Below are 16,599 nucleotides of genomic sequence, written 5' to 3'. Positions count from 1 at the left end.
TTTCTTGGAAAAGTCCTGTCTGTCCAGGAAAAAAAAGTGTTGAATAGGGATTTAACTGGAAATAGACAGATGTTTCCCTTTAGGCTTCAGCCCTGTGACCATTTTCACCCTTCTCCTTCCCCACAGCATTTTGTGCTCAACAGTGCAACATAAAAGGAGAGCTCTCCAGCACAGCAGCTTCCTCAGCTGGGAGATTCACCTGCAGACTTTTTACTGACAAAATCAAAACAGGTTTGGAACCAACATGGGATTTTATGTGCATTAATTGCTGCTCAAAATGTATGAATTAGCAGCGACTGGCTAGCACGGAGGTCAGCACAGGGAAAACCACAAACCAGTGGTTCCTTATTCAGCTGTAATCACCTGTTTTCTCTGCACCCTGCCAGGAAGGCTGCCTGCAAAATAACTGTAATAAGTCGTGTTAGTGGGCATGCACGACTCCTGAAACTTGTAACAGAATTTTTAGTTACAAATCTTTAATAATTTAAGACATGCTCTTAAATGGCTTTAATTTAAACCATTTGGTCTGAGTTCCCAAAGCATGTCTTGCACCCAAAGAGGAGTTGGTCACTCCAGACAGCAGCAACCCTGTCCAGCCTCTGCCCACCTCTGCATGGCTCGCTAAGGGTGTTCCCATCATCAGCTGTCCCAGCTCCCTGCCACACGCAGGATTCAACGGCAAAGCAGGGACACAACCCAGAGCAAATGCTCTGATGGCAGCAAAGAGGTCATTGATTATTCCAGGTCCAGGAAGCACCAGTGTAAAAGCTAAGGGCAGCCCAAGCCGGGGAATGTTCTCCCCTCTGTCCCTCCTCCCGCTCACCCCAAATCCTGGCCCTTCAGTTCCTGGCAGGAAAGCCCCCGGGTGCCTTTGGAGCAGCGCTGCCGTGCAGAGGCAGCTGCCGGCCCTCGGGCAAGAGGCAGGAGCTGCGCGGGGCTGGAGCCGGGTGACCCAGCCCTCGGCACTGCGGCCGCAGCTCCGAGCTGCCGCAGCAAGTGCGATTTTAATTTTAAAATAAATAATGATAGCCGTGCGCCCAGCAGCCTTCTTGCTGGAGAGGTAAGGCACGAGCCAAGTAGGCAGCTCTCTCAGAACCGGGTTGCCCTAAAAAGCTTGGCAATCCTGCTGGCGCCTGCCCCTGGAGCCGGGCACCAGGCACCGTGCCACCTTACCTGCCATGACTCATGCTCGGGATGGCAGTGCCTGCTCCAGCCTTGAGGAAGCCCACAGTGGGAGAAGTTTGCGAAAGAGGGAGGGTGCTGGGGCCCCCAAACCCAGGCATGACCCTTCCGAGCCCATGGTCGGCCACCAACAGGCAGAAGTCAAGTCTTGCCCACCCTGCTGGCACTGACTGAAAAAAAATTGAAACAAATGGAGCCAAGAACTGAGGGCACAGCCATGATTTGCTGTGATCTGGACCAGGTCTCTGTGCCTCCAAAGCCACGTGCATTGAGCAGCCAACTTCAACACCACGCTCCAGGTCCGTGTGAGTGGGAAAAGAAAATGCCCAAATTGCAGTGTGGGAGTTGCTGGATAAACCACTGATCAGTGGCACCTGGTGTTGCTGGTGCCTAAATCGGGGGGGGGGGGGGGAGCAAAACTGGGGGTACACAAGCATCCCTTGGAGTCCTAAACCCCAAAGCAGAGCCCCGGCCCAGCCCCACTGTGGGGCACTGGATGAAGAGATTTAGGACCACATCACCAAAACCAAAATTCAGGCTCCCCTCTTGGCTGTGTCTCTCAGCATCGCTGATTTACCGAGTTATAGTGGAAGTGTGCATCGTTTTTGTTTAAAGAAGACAAAAGGTGTGTGTCTGGGGGATTGTGTGTCATACACCTGCTGGATCTTATCTCTCCTTTGCTCACTAAATCTGGGAAGGCAACTCTGGTTCATTTTGTGGCCAGCACAGATTTTTTTTTTCCAGCCGCAGGAGGGCTGTGATAACTTTTTCCCCTTTAAAGGAAGGGCTTGGGGATGCATAGACCGGTGCACCTGGACCCAGCACACATGGCCCTCACTCAAACTGCCTGTACAGCCACACTTTAGTGACTGCAGAAGAGAACAATTATTTTATAAGTATAGATGCATTTTTTAAAAATACTGACATACCTTCTATCTATATATATGCAGAGAAGGAGACAACAAGGAAAAGAACCACTTAAAGAAAAATCCCCTAACATTGACTCAGTCACTCGCCCCCTCCCATAGCTCCCTGTTGCACCGGGGAGTGCGGGAGGCCTCCCCCCGCCTCGGGGCTCTGCCATGGCCACGACCCTGGAAGGATGCGGGTGGCTCCTGAGGCTGATCCCACTGTTTTCCCACCGCAGCCGCATCATCACAGTGCCAGCCCCGTTCGCTCTCCGCCAGGATGCTGGAGCGGGGAAGCGGGGGCAGGTGGTGCGGGAGGGGAGATGTGAAACCCTCCCCAAAGCGTGGAGAATTGAAACCTCTCACCCCACCGCGGTCCCCACTGCCCGGGGCCGCCTGGGGACACCAGGGGTGGGGATACACGGCACAGCCCCGGAGCTTCCAGATACAGTGGGCACCACTGCAGGGAGGAGTATGGGAATTTGGGGATGCTCCCCGAACAGTGCATCAATGGCCCAAGCAGGGGAGCAGTGGCCCCGCGGGTCCACGCATCCCCGGTCCTGTGCAAGTAGGAACAGCCCCAGCTCCGACAGGCAGCTTCCAACAACTGAAGGGAAGGTCTGGGGGGGGGGGGGGGGGGGGGGGGGGGAAGAGGGTGAGATTGTCACGAGAAAAACTCATCTCTCTGTCTCCGCTGGCTGGACCGCAGCCGGCAGCGGCTGAGGGTGGTACAGCCGGGAGCCAGGGCTGGAAGCGCGGGTGCGGAACCTGCACAGTGGGACAGAGGTCCGGCTGGATGTCCGAGTGTCCCTCACTCCCCGCCACCGGCACTCAGGCTCGCCCGTGGGTCCCGAGTTTGGGGGCTGCCCCACCGATCCTGGGGGTAAATTGCTGGTTCGGGCAGCGTTTGCCCGTCCCGTGAGTCCCATCGGCACCACGGGGCACCAAAAATCAGTAACCAATTAAGCGTCAATTAATGTAAGAGTGGGTCCCCAGCCCGTACCTGCAGAAGCGGCGGTGGGTCCCCCCTCCAGAGCACTCGCAAACTCATCACACACATCCCCATCCTGCTGGGACCCCCCCCAAGAAATATTTCCCAGCTCCTCATTCCCCCCCAGGGCAGTTTTATGAGGAAGAGGAGGCGGGAGGGAGGAAGGAGAACAGAACACCACTACATTTATTAGTTTAGATTTTATTGGGGTGGGCGGGAAGAAAGGAGGGGGGTTGCCTTACAGTTGAAGGGGTTACGGCATCAAAAGTCACACGTACACTGTCCCTGTCCCCGCGGCGGGGCAAAGCTGCCGGGAAGCGCCAGCCCAGGCGGGGGAAGCAGGAACGCGGGGCTGCAGCCCCGACCCGCCACAACGCACCGACCGACACAAGGGGCTCGAAACAACCAAAACGAAAACCAAACCAAAAAACACACTCCGAAAAGCCGTGCGCCCCCCCCTCCCCAGCCCCAAACCAGAGCTGCTTATCCCTGCAACCCTCCCCCCAAAAAATAAACCAAAACTTTTTTTGCAGCTTTCTTTTTTTTTCTTTCCTTTTATTATTTTTTTTCCAAAAGTTTTGGGTTTTTTGGTCTGCAGGTTGCGGATCAGCTGGGCAGCCTTTCCCTCCCCCTTTGCCTCCCTTCTGGGCACCTCCCATGGCTGCTGCCTTCCCCCTCACCCTCAGCCCCAGGACGACACAGCCAAGCCTGTGCAGAGCCCTCGAGGATGGACGGAGGACGTGAGACCGGGAAAGATTCATTTCTTAGGGAAGAAAATCGAAATTAAAAAAAGATTTTTTTTTTTTTTTTACGTTCTGTTCCATGTTAGACTCTAGATAAATGCCAACCCAACAGCATCAACTAAAAATAATCGTGGTCACTGGAACGGACCGAGTATTTACATCATTCCCGCCGCTCCCCGCGGCAAGAGGCTGTACAGGACTGGCAAGCCGGGGCTTCCGCACCCGCAGGGGCTGAGGGTCCCCGCACAAAGCTGGGGGGCACTGGCAGGGCAGGAGCCAGCCTGCGCCTCTGCCCAGGGGGCAGCAGGGGACACGCTAGGCTTTTTAATTTTTTTTTAAACTCCTCTTCTGTTGCGTTTAAAAAAATAATAATTATAATAAACCTGGTGGAGTGGTGCAGGAAGCAAATAAATATCAGTCAGTAGAGATGGGGGCGGCAGGACCTCCCCAGGGCATCGCCACTGCTAACGAAGAGGGAGGAGGAGGAGGAGAAGGAAGAACCAGAGTCCTGCCCAGGAGGCGGTGGGGAGTCCCCGGGTGTGGGGTCAGTGGCAGCTTGTGGGGATGGTGATCGGCCCCTCACAAGACCTGGAAGCGCCAGGACGCCTGGTCCTTGTAGTCAAGGCAGTCGGGGGAGTTGAAGTTGAGCTTCCAGGAGGCAGCAGCGGCAGCGGCGGGCTCCTTGTAGTCCAGGCAGTCGGAGGAGTTGAAGGGCAGCCCTGTGCCGCCGTAACCTTGGTGGTGGTGGTGGTGATGGTGGTGGTGGCCCGAGCTCTGGCTCAGCGGGTGGTGGTGGTGGTGGCCCGGCACCGAGGAGGGCCCCATGGGGCTGAGCTGGTGGGGATGGTGGTGGGAGTGCATGGGCGCCAGGTAGGAGCTGCAATCCACGCCCCCGAAATAGGACGAAGAGGGCGGCGCAGGGTAGCCCTGGCCGTACCCCCCGCCCTGGCTGTAGGACACGGGGTAGGAGGCGGAGGCGGCCGAGGCGGCGGGGCCGGCCCGCTGCATGCAGGAGGCGGCGGCCGGCGGCAGCGGCTCGGGCACCGTCACCCCCGCCGGCGCCGCGCCGGGAGAGATGGAAGCCGGGCTCCAGATGGATGACGCCGGGGTGCTGAGAGAGGCCGGGGCGCCCACCGGGGCTGAGGAGGCCGAGCTGGAGGAGGAAGACGAGGCGGAGCTGGAGGCCGCTGCCGGCGGCGTGAACTGTCCGCTGCTCTCCGAACCCGAGCTCTCCCGAGCGGGCGACGATTTCTTCTTGGCCGGACGGCTCTTGGCCCCGCCGCCGCTCTGCTGCTGCTGCCGGCACTTGGCGCGGCGGTTCTTGAACCAGACCTGCAGGGAGAAAACGGGGTGCAGGGGAGGAAGGAGCGTGGCGGGGTGAGCAGGGGCCCAGGCAGCCCCAGAAGGGGCTCTGCAGCCTGCGAGCACCCAACCACCCTCACGCAGTTCTCCCAGTACCCACGCCCAGCCACTAACACTGCGCACCCCTCGCACCCCCAAATATAATCCTACCCCTGCCTGGCAACCCAGCCGCCCCATAACCTGCCAAAAGCAAGGATGACTGGGGTCAAAGGCTGTGGTGTCCCAGCTCGTGCACATCCCTGGCACAGCAACGAAATTTGGGGGACAGAGCCTGCGTTGGGTGCTGCCTGCATATGCCACCCCTTTGGGTATCCAGGGAGCAGTGCCCACCAGAGGGAATATGTCTGAGAAACACCCAAGTGCTAGGGCTGCTATGCCCTGGAGCAGGTGGAGGGTGACAGAAAGGTATTAACAAAAATAAAATTAATACAAGAGGATAAAAAATAAAAACAAATGCTCCCTCTTCAGCTGAATATCCCCACAGAGGGACAGAGAAGTGGATGGGAGGCCACACGCATCCCTGTCCCAAGGAAACAGGGATGAGTGTGGATGAAGCACCCGGTCTGAGCGGTGCCAGCTGAGCTGGGGTGGCCCTGCATCCCCTCGTCCCACAGCGGTGCAGGATTCCCCCACACAGGTCCAGTACCTGGACTCGGGATTCGGGCAGGTTGATCTTCAGGGCGACTTCCTCCCGCATGAAGATGTCAGGGTAGCGGGTCTTGGCAAAGAGTGCCTCCAGCACGTCCAGCTGCGAGCGGGTGAAGGTGGTGCGCTCCCGCCGCTGCTTCCGCGGGGTGGCTGCGGGATGAGCACCACCACAGCGGTCACGCTGGGCCCCCACGCACCTCCCGCACGCCCCGGCACGGGGGGAGCCCCGGTGTCCCCGGGGCAGGGGCCTGAGGCGCACCCCCGCTGCAGACCCCAAAGAGCAGCAGTGTCCCCCACACCCCGGCTGCCGGACCCCATCCCGCTGCGGGCAGGGCGAGGGGCACAGTGCTGGGGAAGGGTCAGGCCTGGCTCTAGCTGGAACTACGGGGAGATTTCGTTGTGCTGAAATAAATTACTTTTTTTTGTTGTTCACTTTGAAACTATTTTATCCTTAAAAATCCCTGTGAAAACGAAGAAACCCCGGGAACAGGGGGGAAAATTCATCTAGACCCCAATCTCCCCAGGCAGGGGTGCAGACAAACCGGGGGAACCCAGCCCACAGCCCACCCTAAACCGTACGGCCCCACCAGCTCTTCCAAACCCGCATGGGATGGAACTTTTTCCCCTCCGCTTGCTGGAGGATGGCGGGACTGGGGGGCCGCGGTGCGCGGCACTCACCCGGATACCCCACGGAGGGATGCAGCAGGTCCATGGTGGGGCCCGTCAGCCCCAGCCCATTCATGCCGTAAGGGGGCTGTTTGAGGTAAGACATCATGCTAGAAGCCGGGCAGTTTCCTCCAAAGTCCCGCAGAAAAAAAAATCAAAATCAAACCAAATCTATGGCGCGGGGAAGGGGGATATGAAAAGGGAAAAAAACCTGACAAAAGAGCCGCCGAAAACACCCCAAACAAGAGGCAAAAAAAATTTAAAGCCAACGACAATTAAAAAACGGAGCACAAAGTCGGTATGAAAGGAGTTTTTTCCGTTCCGTCCCGCCGTCACTGCCGCGAGGTCCTCGAGAGATCGCAGGTGAAGTGAGAGAAAAATAAAAACGAAGCAAAAAAAAAAAAATTAAAATAGCGACGAGGATCGAGAAACAGGCGGATTTCTTCCCCGCGCAGAGGCGAGGCCGGAGCGCCTGGGGAGAGAGTGGAGAGAAGCGGGTGAGGCTTCGGCCGCCCGAGTCCTGCCGGGGGCTCCCGCGGGGCTGCGCCCACCCGGCGCGGGGGCTCCGCGCGGGCGGCTTCCGCTTGTTAATTTTATTATTATTTTATTTTAAACGAAAGCGAGTCGCGCGCAAGTGCCGAGAGGCAACAGTGCCCGGCGATCGGGAGAGATAAAGCAATTATTTAAAAAGATAATTGGATTAGGAATCAAAAGGAGGTATCAGAGGAGGGAAGTATAATTAATTTAAAAGCGAGCAGACGGGGACGTTTTAATTAGAAATGGATAAGAGTTAAAAAGGGGAAAAGGAAAAGAGCGCTCCGGCAGCCGAGCGGGCGACGGGGCCGGCAGCCGGGACGGGACGGCGGCGGGGCCCGCCCGGGGGGCTCGGCAGGGCCGGCGGGGGGGGACACGCACACGAGAGACCCGGCAGCGCCCGGGCTCGGTGGCAAAACGCCGCAGATAAACGCGGAGGGGAGGAAGCAGCGGAGAGACCCCGGGCGGTCCCGTCGAGCCCCGGGGGCAGCCCCCGCTGCCGAGGGTGAACGGGGGCACCCGGCCCGAGGGGAGGTGGATGCCGGGCGGGGGTTCGCGGTGCCCCCCGGTAGGCCGGGGCCGGGCGCAGGTCGGGTGGCGGCGCCGGGACCCGGCGTTGCATAACTTTGTCGGGGACGCGGCAGAGCGGGCCCGTCCCGGGAGGAGAGAGTGGGGAAGACGGGGGAAATAAAAGTGAAAAAGAGGAGAGAGAAAAGAGGAAAATCCCGAGGCAGCCCCGGCCCGGCCGTGCTCACCACCCCTGCCCACGGCGCCGCGGGCCCGCTACGCTCCGTCCCGGCGCCGCCGCCCGCCCCGTCGGTGAGCGCGGTGCCCACCGCCCCCGCCCGCCTCACCTGCGCGGCCACCTGCGGAGCGACTGAGCGCCCGCCCGACGGCCGCGGCGGGGGCTGCGCGGGGCAGCGCGGGGCGGAGCGGGCGGGGGGCGCGGAGGGGGCGCGGCGGGGGGAGGAGGGAGGGGGGCAGGCAGGTGAGAGGCGGGCTGGGGAGGGGGGCCGGGGGGGCGCTGCCCGAAGCCGAGCCGCGCACCCCCGACTTGTCGGGGTGCCCCGCGTTACCTTGCCGGCGGCCCGCGCTGTCGGGGCGATGGAGCCGCGGCCCTGATGAGGATTGATCACCTACCCCCGGCCCTACCCTTGTATGTGCGCGCAAAGCAACTGCGTAACCAGCCCGGCGCCAATCCCCGGCCGCTCCCCGCCTGACTGACAGCCGCCCGGGCAATGGCAGCGCGGGGCGACGGCTCGTCCGCACCGCCCCGCGCCGCTCCGCGCTCCCCCGCGCACCGACCCCGGCGCCGCGGAGAGCCGGCCGGCCGAGCGAGGGGTGCAGGGGGCGGGCGGGCAGGGCCCCGCGCAACCTCCGCGGAGAGGGCGAGTGGTGGGAATTGTTGGAGAAGTGCGGAACAGAGGGGGGCCGCTCCGCGCCCGCGCAGCTCTGCCCCCTCCCTCGGGGAAGCCCCCCACGCCGCTCCGCGCCGCCCTCCGCGTCGCCCTCCGCGTCCCTGCCGCCCGAGGAGATCGCAGAAAAAGTTTCGGCCGCCGCCTTCGCCGGCACGGAGGGCGCTCCTGGGGAGGGGAGGCGGTGTCGCGGCCCCCCCATCCCGATGCCCGCAGGCTCTCCCAAACTTTGTGCTTTAAAATCCCAATAAAACTACTGCGACCGCACCTTTCCCCGCGTGTCCCGAATTTGGGGGCTCCGCGGGGGGCGAGCGGGCGGGGACCGCACGGGAGCGGCGGGGAGAGGGACGAGAAGACACGGGGCCCTCCGCACCGCTCCGCGGGGCCCCACTCCTTGCTCGAGGCGGCGGGGTCGGGGCGCGGCGGCCGCGCAGGCGGCGGAGCGGCCCCGGACCTCTAAAGAGGCTCCGGTGCGCAGCTTTTGTTGGTCTCCCCAAATCAACTCCCTCTAATAGCAGTGGAGCTGAAAGCGAGCTAATGTTCAAAGGCGCTGCCCGCCGGCCCCGATCGGAGCGCGGTCTCCCGGGGGGAAGACTTTCCCCCCCATTTTATTTTGTTGTTGTTGGAGGGTTTTTTTCCCCCTTCTTTTCAAATCTTTTTTCCTGTGCGAGGAAAGAACCGTCTAAGCCGGGCAGGAGGGAGCCGATGAGCCGATGAGCAGAGCGAAGGAGGTTAGCAAGCCCCTCTGCTCTCCCGCAAAAGTCAGCGACACGGGCACTTCTCCCCGTAACAAAGGCGCCGCGGCCCATTCACAAAAAAGCAAAGGGAGGAGGAGGGAGGAGGAAGAGTTTGCGGGGGCAGTTCTCCCCCCTTCCAGCCCCTCTGCCCCGTTTTGCCCCGGTCCTGCCGGGGCAGTTCCTGGCTCGGGCTGCGCTCCCCCCCGCCCCCCCCGCCTTCCCATCACTTCGCCCCGCCGGGGCAGCCCCGGTCCTGGCGGGCAGCAGGCCCCCCCGAGGCTTTTCCCCCGCACACACACCAGGGGGTATCTATGCCCCCCCAAGCCTCCCGCAACTCCCGCGGTTGCCCAATCCCCAATTGCAGACGCCTCCCCGCAGGCTCGGCCGGGGGCTGCGGGCAGGGCGGGCGCGGGGCTCGCCACCCCCCCCGAGGTGACGGTCCCGATCGGCGACTCCGATCCCCCGTTCCCTCCGCCGGACGGAGCCGGCACCCTCCCCGCTGCGCCCAGGTAAGGTCGGCGGCAGGGCGGGACCTGCGGGTGGGCAGGGGGCTGGGCTGCGCGACCCCGGCCCCGGCGAAGGGCAGGGGCAGTTCGGTCCGGCTGCGGGGCGCGGGCCTCCTGCGGCCGGTTTGCCGGGCTGGGGGCGAAAGACGGGGGACACACACACTTATTTTTCCCTCGGTCTAGCGACTGAGTTACTTTTTTCGCTTTAAAAGCTAGGCAAACACCGGCCCCCCTAGGCGAGGAGGATGCCCGCCCGCGGCCCCCCTCGCCCCAGGGACAGACCCACGCTTCGGGGCTCAGCAGCTCCCGGTGCCCGGCTGGGCAGGCAGCGCCGCGGGCTTTGCCGCCTCTCCCCTCCCGAGCCTCCGCCGCGCTCCGCAGCCGCGGAGCCCTCGGAGCGCGTTTCCTCCCGTCCCCAGCCGCTGTATTTTTACGGGAGGGCAGAAGAGCACGGCGGAGCCTGCTGCCCCAGCCCCCCCCCGGTGCGGGGGTGCTCCGCGCATCTTCCGAAACTTTGCATGGGGCCAAACCCACCTACGGGCCCCGGGGCAGCCCCCAGTTTCCCAGGCCGGTACATCCCCCGGCACCGGCGGCCGCTCGCACAAAACCGGGCGCTTCTCTCCTCCACGGGGGACTTTTTCTGGTGAGAGCGGGAGGGCGGAGCGGGCCGCGGGCCGCAGCTGCACCTGGAGCCGCCGGCGCTGTTGGGGTTCCTCGTGGAGCGGCAGCCGCAACCCCGCAGGGTTCGGGCTCCTTCCGCCAGCTCCGCTCCCCGCGGGTGCGTTCCTTGCGCGCCCGCAGCCGGGCTTTGGCCGCGCATCCCCCACGCCGCCGGCGGGCGGCATCGGCCCCCCGGGGAAAAGTTTTACCTCCCCCTCCCCGAGCTGCATTTTATTAAAATCAAACGAAAAACTTTTCCGTCCGGTGGGTTTCGTTGCGCTGGCGAAGCGGCGGCGGCCGGGGCGGCTCGGGGCGCGGAGCCCCGCTGCCCCCCCCCCCCCCCGCCCCCAGCCGGGATCGGTCCCTTCCCGCCCCCCAAGCCCCCTCGCCGGCCGACTGTGGGCGGGAGGGGTGAAGGGAGTTTCCCAGGTAAAGAGAAAAGCGGCAGTTACGGTAAGAAAGATTCGGGTTTTATTGAAAATTTTATATATGACTCGGTGTTGTAATAAATAAACGAGACGAGCTCCACGAAGGGACGATGCGAGCGCGGGACACGCTTGGGGGCACACGGACGGGGCGGGGTGCAGTGGGGAACGCGGCCGGGCGCAATAAATAACGCGGAGCGGGCGGCGCGGTCCGGTTCGGTCCGCGGGGGGACGCGGGTGGGAAGTGCCGCGCTGTCCCGGGCCGGGCCGGTCTCTGCCCCGGGCTGCCCCGCTCCGCTCGCAGCCGCTCCCAGGGTTTTGTGCCAGCTCTGGGGGAGAAGGCCCCCGAGTAAACCAGAGCAGCTCGGCTCTCCTCCCGGGGAAATGTAAAACTGATGTAATAAACCACTGGTAAATACAGCACATTTTTAATAATAACTGGGGTGGATCTGACCTAACTATAAAATGTAGGTAGCTTATTAAGTATTACATATGGCAGGACTAGATGAAACCATTCCCAATGATTTTTTTTTTTTCCTATATCCCCCTCTCTAATCCTATTACGACAAAAACATTTTTATTTCAAAACTCAGCCCTCCTCCAGCTACAGAAACCAGGACAGACTATTTCTTCTCCTCCTTCCGCCCATCTCCGGCATCGCCCGCACGCCAGGGGTCTCGGCGATTCCATTTCCAACGCTTTCGGCAGGAGAGCTGAGCCCACACGGAAATCATTGGACAACGCGAGTTCGCTTGAATGGAAAACAAAAAACAACGGAGTGGGGCCTGGCGCAGCCTAGATCTGGCCTAAGAAAATGGAAAAAAGTTTAATCTTTTTTTTTCAAAACATCTTTTTCTTTTTTTTTTTTTTTTCCCAGTCTCATGTCGGCATTTTAAAAACATAAGAAAGCTGCGCTGCGATTTCGTTGCCGCCGCGGGAAGGCCGCTCACTGGAGAACGCATTTCTCTTCCTTCTTGGCCATCTTGCCTTTGTTTTGCTCGAGGGTCCTCTCCAAATGCTCGTCCTCTTCCTCGGCCCTGCGGAAAGAGGCGGCGGAAGGCGCGGTGAGGGACTGCGCGGGATGCGCACCGGCCCCGCTCGCCTCCGAGGCCACGCCGAGTTCCCCCACGGCCACGGCGCCCGCGGACGTGGACCAAACTTTCCGTGGGGACCGTGGTGACTCGGCGGGGACCCCCCCCTTTGCCCGACTCACTGCTTCTCCTGGGCGTCCAGGTCCCTGACCAGCGCGTCCCGTTTGTTAACGAGAATAACAAGTTCGTCCAGCAAGAGCTGCTCTCGCCTCTTCTGCGCCTCGGTCTTCTGCCAGTCTGCGGGAGAAGCACAACAAGAGCAGCGGTGAGAGCCGCGGCCGCCAGCGCCCGGCACAGCCAACCCGGCCGGAACCGCGCCCGCTGCGGCCCGGCCCGGCCCGGCTCGGCACAGCCCAACGCAGCCTGGCACAGCCCGACCCGGCCCGGCACAGCCCAACGCAGCCTGGCACAGCCCGACCCGGTCCGGCACAGCCCAATACAGCCTGGCACAGCCCGACTCGGCCCCGGCCTCTCTCCCCAGCGAGGCTATCGCGGGGACAAGCGCAGCCCGGCGGCGTTTCGCCCACTTTGGTTTCGGGGAGTTCAGCAATGATTTGAGGGTCGTTTGTGTGGGGGTTTCTTTCCTTTTTTTTTTTTTTTTCTTTTTAGTGTAGAATTTGTTTTGTTTTGTTTTCCCCACGCCTGTGCCTGCTGGCGGGCATGGCCACTGCCAGGTTTGCCCTCCCGGAGGAATGCCCGCTTCCCGCAGTCAGGCTCCTCTCTGCGCTCTCCTCGCCCGCTCTCAGCGGCTGGAGGAATCTCACACTGCGCACCATATGCTCCGCAGTAACTTTAAAGGCAGGTATCGCTTAATTAGCATTTCCCACTTTGAAGTAAAAATACACTTGCTACAGAATATCGCGGGGCCCCTCCACCCCCGGCGCTGGTAGCCAGCGGCGGGCGGGCCGCCTCGCTATTCCCAAAGGGATTCCTCTGGCCGCGGCCCGCCGGAGCCCGGCCCAGCCCGGCGCAGCCCCCCGGGGCCGCCCGCAGCCTCCGGCTCTCCAGCCAGACCGTGAGGGCTTGTCGCTGTCAGTCAAGCCCCAGCCTTCCCCGCCTCCCTCATTAAGAAGGTAAACAATGAAAAGCAGGAGCAGTAGATTATGAGGGAGATAGCAGGACAATTGAGGAGCGGGAGGGAAAGAGGACACCAGCTCCAAAAAAAAAAGAAAAAAAAAAAACAACCACCGGGAGAAGCCATCGCCACCGGCCCGGCCGTGTCCTCCTCCCCGGCCCGCGCTTCCCGAAGGCGAAGGGGAGAGAGGGTGCAGTCCTTTTGGCTTTCTCCCCCACCCCCCCCGCGCTCTCCATTGCCCTGGGCGATCATGTTAAAACTCACATGGCTGGTGCTTATTCAGATAACCCGAACAATGCTCCCCACCGGTTACCATGTGAATCTTCACAAACCCCGCAAGAATGCGGTGGTTCAAATCCCCCTGACCCCCCTCCAAAGCCAAATTTATTCAAGACAGCAAACTGCTCAGAAGCTTTATGAAAGCAAGTGGTGCTAGAGGGAATTCAGCCTTGTATTTACAAATTAAAAATTAGATGCATCATCATGCAATAAAGGTTGGAAGAGCGGCAGAAAGGCAGGAATGTGTAACCGCTTTTATCGCGCCCTCCTCGCCGTCTGCCTGGGCACACGGGCCCACGAGCGAGCCACAGGAAAAGCAGCACGCAGGAAAACCCACGGCGACACGTGTGTGCAGGCACTGCGAGCAGCGAGCACGCACGGCCGGTCCTGCAGGCAGCGGGGGAGCTGCTGCGGTGCCACCAAAGCCCTTCCCGGAGCACCGGCCTGGCCGGGCACTGCGGAAACTTCCCGGGAGTTTCTGTTTTTTCCCATTTTTCTCTTTCTTTTCCTGGTTCTTCTTCCTTTCCTTCCTCATTTTCTTTTCTTTTAAATGTGTCCTTTCCCTTCTACCGTTGCTAAGGAAATAATTTTCCAGGTGTACACAGATTAGAAGTGGAGTTAGCAGCCAAAATTACTGGTAATCCAAGCCATTTTTTCCTGCCACAAAGCTGCTTTAATTTCGGTAGCAGCCTTTTAGGTGCTACTTCTTGGAGCAGTGTCTCGATTTGCACTGCTGCTTCCCCTTCTGCTCCTTTTGGGCAAAGCTCCTTCAGTTCAACCCATTTAAAACACACTGCTCTGCCACTCTGCAAGTCAGAGCTTCCCCAAACCGCAGCATTTTGCCCCACAAATAAAGCCCCTCACACGCAATGAGATCTCAGCATGACAACACCACCCTGAAAAGGGACACGGCAGCACGCCAGACAGAAGAGGAGAGAGACACACATGGCAGAGGATTTCAGGGGTGTTTGCTTCCCCCCAGACGTGGTCCCCAACTTTCAGGTTAACTTTCCCCCATCTTCAGCTGGGAACCGTGCTGAGACTCAGGCTCCCCGGCACACCTGGGCACACGAAGCTCTGGATGAAAAGGGACTTGAAATCCATCATCTCTACCTGGACTTTATTTAAATTTTTGCAATTTTGATGGTTTTCACTTATTATTTTTAAAGCTTTTTTCTTTTTTTTTTTGTTCATCCCCTGCTCCCCAGCTGCAGCAACAACTTTAGTCTTTGAAAGAGCAAACAAGTCAGAGTATTTCAGTACATGTTTTGCTCAGTCCCTCACTATTTTTCTCTGTTAAATCCCTTCCTAAGTGCTACAGGTTTTGTTGCTTCATCTTACAGCCCTGTGAAGTAAATAATGTGCTACTAGGATTTCATGGAACCAAACTGTGAATTTGTTTTGGATTTTGTTTGTTTGTTTTTTTCTGCAGTTGCTTATTATTAATGTTTGAAATACGCCATGGGAAAACCTGATGGCAGAAATACTCCCTTGCAGTTTTACTTCCATTTCTAGAAAAGGAGTCTGCCTTTCCTCCCCCCCAAATAAATAAAAAGTCAAGCAGCAACTGATTAAAAGGGGAACTGACTTTAAGTATTTAAATAGCATTTTATAGGTGACTACCTTGCAATTTTGTTTTATCCAACAAAATACTGCTGGGCAGCAGTTTTGGGAAGCATCCCTATGTTTAAAAAAGAAACTGTGTTCAAGTTTGATTCCTACCTGTTGTGCCTTTTAAGCCAGGATTACCTATAACACCTGTCACATATAGTTACCCAGGCTGACTGCAGCTCTGGGAACCTACAATATGGGCTGTGATTAATTTGAAGATTTCAGAATAATACTGTTATAAAAGCTACACTCTGGACAAAAATAGGATTAAGCTCTGAGGCTGTATATGAGCTAAAAGTGTTGAAAGCTAAAGCCCCTGTGCCACCACTCGCGACGGGCAGTTTAAAATGACAGAGTTTTCTAAATTCACATTGAAGTAGAAATGTTTTCAATTATTCATCTTCATTGACTTCATATTGTCTTTCCCCCCCCACCCCCCCACTGCTTAAACTGATAATTACTTTGAGCAAACAGACGTCCAGTTCCCATAGAAATGCTTTAATAGAAATGGTCGAAAGTTCTCTTAGTAAAACCTTCAACCTTGCCACTATAATAAATAAGCCCGGCACTTTGATGAAAATTAACACTAGTTTTGTAAAGAGCACATTGGGGGATTGCAGTCAGGTCTTATCTTTAGTTCCAGTCAACTAGCAATCCTGAAAGAGTTTGCATCATCATCAGAGCAGGCCATTTGATAGGATTCTGCTGCTGAACCTAATCAATCTATGGAATACTGTGGCTGCGCGGTGTAACAAAGCTAAAATAGATTTACAAATGGGGTTTTAGAGGATAAGCTCCTCCACAGGATTACATATTGATTTTAAATATAAAAAGCTTATCATATAAACCATAACTACAAAAATAGTGAACCTATGCATAAATCCTTTTAGAAGAGCACCCACTTCAAACTATAAGCCAAGAATAAATCAAGATGTACAAAATCCGAAAGAAGATCCATTTCTTGGGCAGAAAATGAACACACCACCCGAAGGTGTGCAAAAATGAACTTATCTTTTCTAAGGAGGCATTAAAACTCGACTGAAAAAAAGAAAAGAAAGGAGTGAGAGGAAAGGTAGCTGAAAGTGAGGCATCTCGGCACTTGGCTGCAGCCGCAGTAAAAACCAGGCTCTGAAAGGCAGCACCTTGTGTACAGGAGCAGCTGGCTCCAAACAGCCAGGCAGGACGCCTGGGGAGGTGCAGAGGTGAAAACAGACCCCGTTTACCTGCATTTTCTTTGGCCTGTTAGTGAGGGGTTTCCGGCCTTTCTCGGTCGGAACAGTCCAAGAGGAACACTTTCTAGCTGGAAGCAGGCAGTGCGTTAACTCCCTCTTTCTTATCTCTACGGCTCCGTGGGGGAGGGGGGGAGTATGCCTTTTTTTTTACCACCCTGGGTCATTCATGTGCTCCTCGTGAAGTGCCGTAACCCTCCAAAAGGCCATTCAGCTGCCGGTGCCTCCATAGGAGCGGCCGGGAAGGAGCCACTGTCTCCACATCACTGAACATCCTAACGGGGAGCACCTCCGGCCGCCAGCGCTGCCCGCACGCTGCCCAAGCAGGCACGGCAGAACCGCCTTTATCTGCCATCAGCAGGCTCCCACCTTCTGCAAAGCTCTTTTCTCTCCTTTTTTTCCCTGTCATCAACCAGCTAAGTAAATTGGTTGACAGATTTTTAAACAGCATAGTCACGCGCGGAAGAGTTAGAGCAATTTACCAAAACAGTAATTACCACCTTTCAAAGACTTTTCTTTTTTAAGTTCCAGTTTGGG

The 16,599-nt window shown here is 58.3% G+C and overlaps 2 protein-coding genes across 14 annotated transcripts in view; both read right to left on the bottom strand.

Annotated features, from left to right (window-relative positions):
- Nucleotides 1–3,275: 3,275 nt before the first annotated feature.
- Nucleotides 3,276–8,303, bottom strand: OTX1 (orthodenticle homeobox 1). Of its 2 annotated transcripts, none has more exons than XM_042036748.1 (4): nucleotides 8,111–8,303; nucleotides 6,513–6,972; nucleotides 5,833–5,984; nucleotides 3,276–5,156 (listed from the first exon to the last, which is right to left on the bottom strand). In XM_042036748.1, exons 2-4 carry the CDS (start codon nucleotides 6,607–6,609, stop codon nucleotides 4,404–4,406), a joined length of 1,002 nt encoding a protein of 333 aa, XP_041892682.1. In that variant the 5' UTR covers nucleotides 6,610–6,972; nucleotides 8,111–8,303; the 3' UTR covers nucleotides 3,276–4,403. The 2 variants fall into 2 exon arrangements, with proteins under 2 accessions (XP_041892682.1, XP_041892683.1); XM_042036749.1 differs by lacking the exon at nucleotides 8,111–8,303 and adding an exon at nucleotides 7,889–7,920.
- Nucleotides 8,304–10,800: 2,497 nt separating this feature from the next.
- EHBP1 (EH domain binding protein 1) overlaps nucleotides 10,801–16,599 on the bottom strand; it is a 212,526-nt gene continuing 206,727 nt past the window's right edge. For all 12 annotated transcript variants that reach the window (XM_042036602.1, XM_042036604.1, XM_042036606.1 and 9 more), the window contains 2 exons: nucleotides 11,991–12,105; nucleotides 10,801–11,814 (listed from right to left, as the gene is read on the bottom strand). In XM_042036602.1, coding sequence (XP_041892536.1) covers nucleotides 11,724–11,814; nucleotides 11,991–12,105 — 206 coding nt within the window. In that variant the 3' untranslated portion in view covers nucleotides 10,801–11,723. The remainder of the gene's footprint in view (nucleotides 11,815–11,990; nucleotides 12,106–16,599) is intronic.

Source organism: Corvus kubaryi, unplaced genomic scaffold, assembly GCF_017639235.1.
Source record: "Corvus kubaryi isolate FWS band 111438036 unplaced genomic scaffold, C.kubaryi_AGA036_p1.0 37386, whole genome shotgun sequence".
NCBI classification, from domain to species: Eukaryota; Metazoa; Chordata; class Aves; order Passeriformes; family Corvidae; genus Corvus; species Corvus kubaryi.
Note: the sequence above shows the minus strand (reverse complement) of the source record. Positions and strands in the feature narration are given on the sequence as shown.

Excerpts from the sequence above, each read along its gene's own strand:
- OTX1 (XM_042036748.1), bottom strand. The coding sequence starts at position 6,609 with ATGATGTCTTACCTCAAACAGCCCCCTTACGGCATGAATGGGCTGGGG. Across the intron at positions 5,985-6,512 it reads TCCCTCCGTGGGGTATCCGG|CCACCCCGCGGAAGCAGCGG; the intron begins GTGAGTGCCGCG and ends CTCATCCCGCAG. Across the intron at positions 5,157-5,832 it reads TGCCCGAATCCCGAGTCCAG|GTCTGGTTCAAGAACCGCCG; the intron begins GTACTGGACCTG and ends TTCTCCCTGCAG.